At 50.0% G+C, this 4,028-nt stretch overlaps 1 protein-coding gene across 1 annotated transcript; it reads right to left on the reverse strand.

Annotated features, from left to right (window-relative positions):
- Positions 1–132: 132 nt before the first annotated feature.
- On the reverse strand, positions 133–3,780 carry LOC119350801. The gene is made up of 3 exons (XM_037618457.1): positions 3,683–3,780; positions 3,073–3,312; positions 133–2,998 (listed from the first exon to the last, which is right to left on the reverse strand). The coding sequence occupies exons 1-3, from the start codon at positions 3,778–3,780 to the stop codon at positions 466–468; spliced, it is 2,871 nt and encodes a 956-aa protein (XP_037474354.1). The 3' UTR covers positions 133–465.
- Positions 3,781–4,028: the final 248 nt, after the last annotated feature.

Genomic DNA, 4,028 nt, shown 5'->3' on the forward strand with positions numbered 1-4,028 from the left:
ACAACACTGACAAAGGAGAAGAATTGGAACACATCTATCTCATAGGAGCAGCTGCTCATCAGCTCCAAACAACAACATCGCAGGTTCAAAACAGCAGCTTGCAAATGTTCTAGTGATCATGACAACAAAACAAGCATAACAAAGTTCTTATTTCTCTGACTTCTCCCAGAAGTCATAAAAAGACACAACCACACACACACATCAGTCACAAGACATGATAAATTTCCAGAGTCCCACACATGATAGAACAAACACGTCCATGAAGCTTAAACACTTGATAAATGATAACTTAACAGCACGATACAGCCTCCTGAATCATCAGCCATTTGATGCCAGAATTTGTAATTGTGTTGTCGAAACCAGCCTCCTCCTACTCCTGCACATAGTCCTAAGCAATGCAATCGGCCCTCCAGCTTGCCTACATGCACCTAGGCGAGCATCTTATTAAGCCTTCTTGAAGCCGGCCTACTTATTTAACGACAGTTTCATCATTGTAAGATTGGGTGTAATCCACACAGGAGCAGGCCAGTTGGACCAAAGCTGAGGAAACACAAGGCTTTCCCAGCTATTATTACCCAAGCGAAGTAGTCCTATATCGCGACGATTATCCTTATGTTCAGTTATGTACTCATTATCGTCAGTAAAGTAGACACGATTTTCCTTGAGAGCAGGGCATTCTTTAGTGCTGAGACAGAGTGACTGGTTATGACCAAGAAACAGCACATGGCCGTGCAGGCAATCAATTTCCACAAGCTTCTTGGCAGCAACATCAACCTCATGTATTTTAATTCCTTTGGTGTGCAGTGTAAGTGATGAAATATCATCAGGATTACCACTATACACTTTCAATCTCCAAATAAGCAGCAAACCACCCCATGGAGCTTCAAGAATGTATGCTCCCTGAATCTCAAAATCGTCATCATCCACACCTATAATAATGTTCATTGTAACATCAGGCTCACTAAGATCAAAGGTGTGAATTTCTCCCATTAGAGTGACTGCATACAATAGCCCATCCTTGTAGGTGCAGTCAAAATAATTAGTGTGAGGTGGCAGCCAGGTCCACTTATCGTCCCCTACCCTTGCAAAGGATAGCTGACCAAACGGCATGTGGATGAGCACCACTATGTAGCTCCCTGTGGGTGTATCATAAAACAAAAGAGCCTTCTGATGGAAGACTTCCCTCAGGGCAGCTGGAGCAATTATCTTTGGAGGGCAGATAACTTGGTTTGCCGTGTGCCTCGAGTATGCATACTTGTGGACAGCACCCGAGTCATCACAAATGGGCTTCACGTGCTGCATCGTGGTCACTGAAGGGAGAGCAATCTGTTGACCAGTGAATGGATTGACAAGGTGCATTTCAGATTTCTCATCGACGGTGACCAGCAAGCCAAGAGAGGACCCAATCAGAAACCTACTGTGGAGAGGCGGCTCCGGGAGAGTTAACCTGTAAACCCTCTTCTCCACGAGGCTGTAGAGACACGCAACATTCTCGCTGGAAGATTCAGAGCAGTAGAGCAGGCACGGCGTCTGGGGCTGCTTGTGTGTGCCAAGTTTGTGAAGGGCAGTGTAGGCAGAGCGCCAAAAGGTGCAGACAGCACCAGCACGTACGAGGTCAGGGATCTCAAGGGAGGCAAAGACACGCATCATGATGTCCTCTGGTAGCTCCAGGAGTGTAGTGCCTACTGTAGCCTCAGTCGGTGATGGTCTGGAGAGTACATGATCCCATCCACTGAGCCAACGGTCATTCGATGGCAGTTTCATCACCGTAAGGCTAGGTGTAAGCCACACTGGAGAAGGCCAGTTGGACCAAAGCAGAGGAGACACAAGGTCCACCTCGCGATTATTGCCCAAGCCAATTACTCCAATATCACGAGGACTACTCTTACGGTTTTTATTGTACTCATCATCGTCAGTAAAGTAGGCATGATTTCCATTGAGAGCAGGGTAATCTTTGGCACTCAGACAAAGTGGATCATTGTGCCCAAGAAACAGCACATGGTCAGGCAAGCAATCAATTTCCACAAGCCTCTCTGTGCCATCATCAACTGTGTGTAATTTGATTTCCGTAGTATGTGGAACATATATTTCAGGGTCACCATCTTCAGCAGGATCCTCGAACTCTTTAAATCTTGAAACAAGCAGCAGACCACCCCATGGGGCCTCAACAATGTATATGGCATCGGGATAAAAATCCTCATCAACCCCCCTGATAATCTTCATTGTAAAAGCAGGACCGTTAAGATCGAAGGCATGGATTTCTCCCTTTATATCCACCGCGTACAACAACCCATCCTTGTAGGTGCAGTCCTGATAGTGATGGTGTGGTGGCAGCAAGGTCCACTTTTCATCCCCTAGTACTCTTGCAAACGAGAGGTGATTGTATGGCTCGTGGATGAGCGCCACGATGTAGCTTCCTGTGGATGTATCATGAAACACAAACGCCTTGATCTGGAGTTGCTCTCGCAGCTTACAGCGAGCAATGATCGATGGCGTGAAAAAGGCCCGTCTTGCAAAATGACTTGGGTATTCATACTCGTGGACAGCACCCGAGTCATCAAAGATGGGCTTCACGTACTCCATGGTGGTCACTGAAGGAAGAGCAATCTGTTGACCGGTGATAGGATTGAGGAGGTGCATTTCAGATATATCGTCGACGGTGACCAGGAAGCCCAATGAGGACCCGATGATGAACCGGTGGCGGAGAGGCGGCTCCGGCAGGTTCAGCCTGTAGGCCCTCTTCTCCACGAGGCTGTAGAGGCACGCAACATTGTCACCAGCAGATTCAGAGGTGTAGAGCAGGCACGGCGTCTGGGCCTGCTTGTGCTTGCCGAGGCTGCGCATGGCGGCGTAGGCGGAGCGCCACGAGGTGCAGACGGAAGCAGCGCGTACAAGGTCAGGGATCTCGAGGGTGCCGAAGACGGTCATCAAGAGTTCCTCCGGTAGCTCCGGCGGTGTGCCCGCCGTAGTCTCTGTCCGTACTGCATTTTTCAGTGAACTGGAAGAGAAACCTAGCAGCTTAGGTGAAATTCTCAAAGATGGGAGAGCCAGGGGAAAGGAAGAGGAACTCACTGGAGGCTGCCGACGCGAGAAGTATGGCTGGGCCTTGGGGAGGAGGAGCCCTGCCGCCGAGCGCCGCCGGCGCATCCCACGAGCGGCGTGCCCCGCGTCGGCGATTTGATCCGTCCACGCTCCTGGCCGGCGAAGGGAGGCGGTGGTGATGCGGGAACCATCTGAAGTCTTGAGACGGCGGCGGCGGCGGGAGCCTGGAGACGGGAGCCTGGAGACGGCGGCGGCGGCGGCGGCGAGAGCCTGGAACGGGAGAGGCGGGTTGGAGATTTGGGGGTCGGAGAACGGTTCTGGTTTTTATTTTTCACTTGTCAAAATAGTATGATTTGTAGTGTACTTCTACTTATATCCCTATTCAGCCTTTTACTGGAAACGATTACTATTTCAAATTACTGCATTGATAAACGATTACTATCCATATCTTAGTTTTTTAACTAAAGAAATAAGTCTCGCTGCATTGATAAACAAACAAGATCGTCTTCATTAATTAAGGCTACGCACTGCACAAACAAACAAGCTAGCTAGTCACACCCAAGGAGGCCATGGCGCCGTGTGATCCGGCGACAGCTTCCTCCACCTCAACGGGCCACACATACTCGATCGCCAATATTACTGTGGCGATGGCATCAGGCCTATCTCCGCCCCCCTTGCTGCGACGGAGGGGAAGCCTCCAATTGACCCCAAAGGCGTCTCGCTCGACTTCTTACGCATCAGTTAAAGCCGGATCGATCATGGTGCTCCACGACAGCCAGGATGGCCTCCTTGCCTTTTACCTCCCTTCCAGTGTCATCAAATGCATCCCCTTGACAAAGCAGCACATGCAGATCTGTGCCACTTGCCCACTTTGTCTGCAGCCGCGAAGACCTATCAAGCAGTGCCCCGGCGTGTTCCTGCTCGATGGCGAGACCGGCCTTGACATGTCAAACTTCAGGGTTCTATGGGTGCGTCTCATCCATGAT

Source organism: Triticum dicoccoides, chromosome 1B (genome assembly GCF_002162155.2).
Source record: "Triticum dicoccoides isolate Atlit2015 ecotype Zavitan chromosome 1B, WEW_v2.0, whole genome shotgun sequence".
NCBI lineage: Eukaryota > Viridiplantae > Streptophyta > Magnoliopsida > Poales > Poaceae > Triticum > Triticum dicoccoides.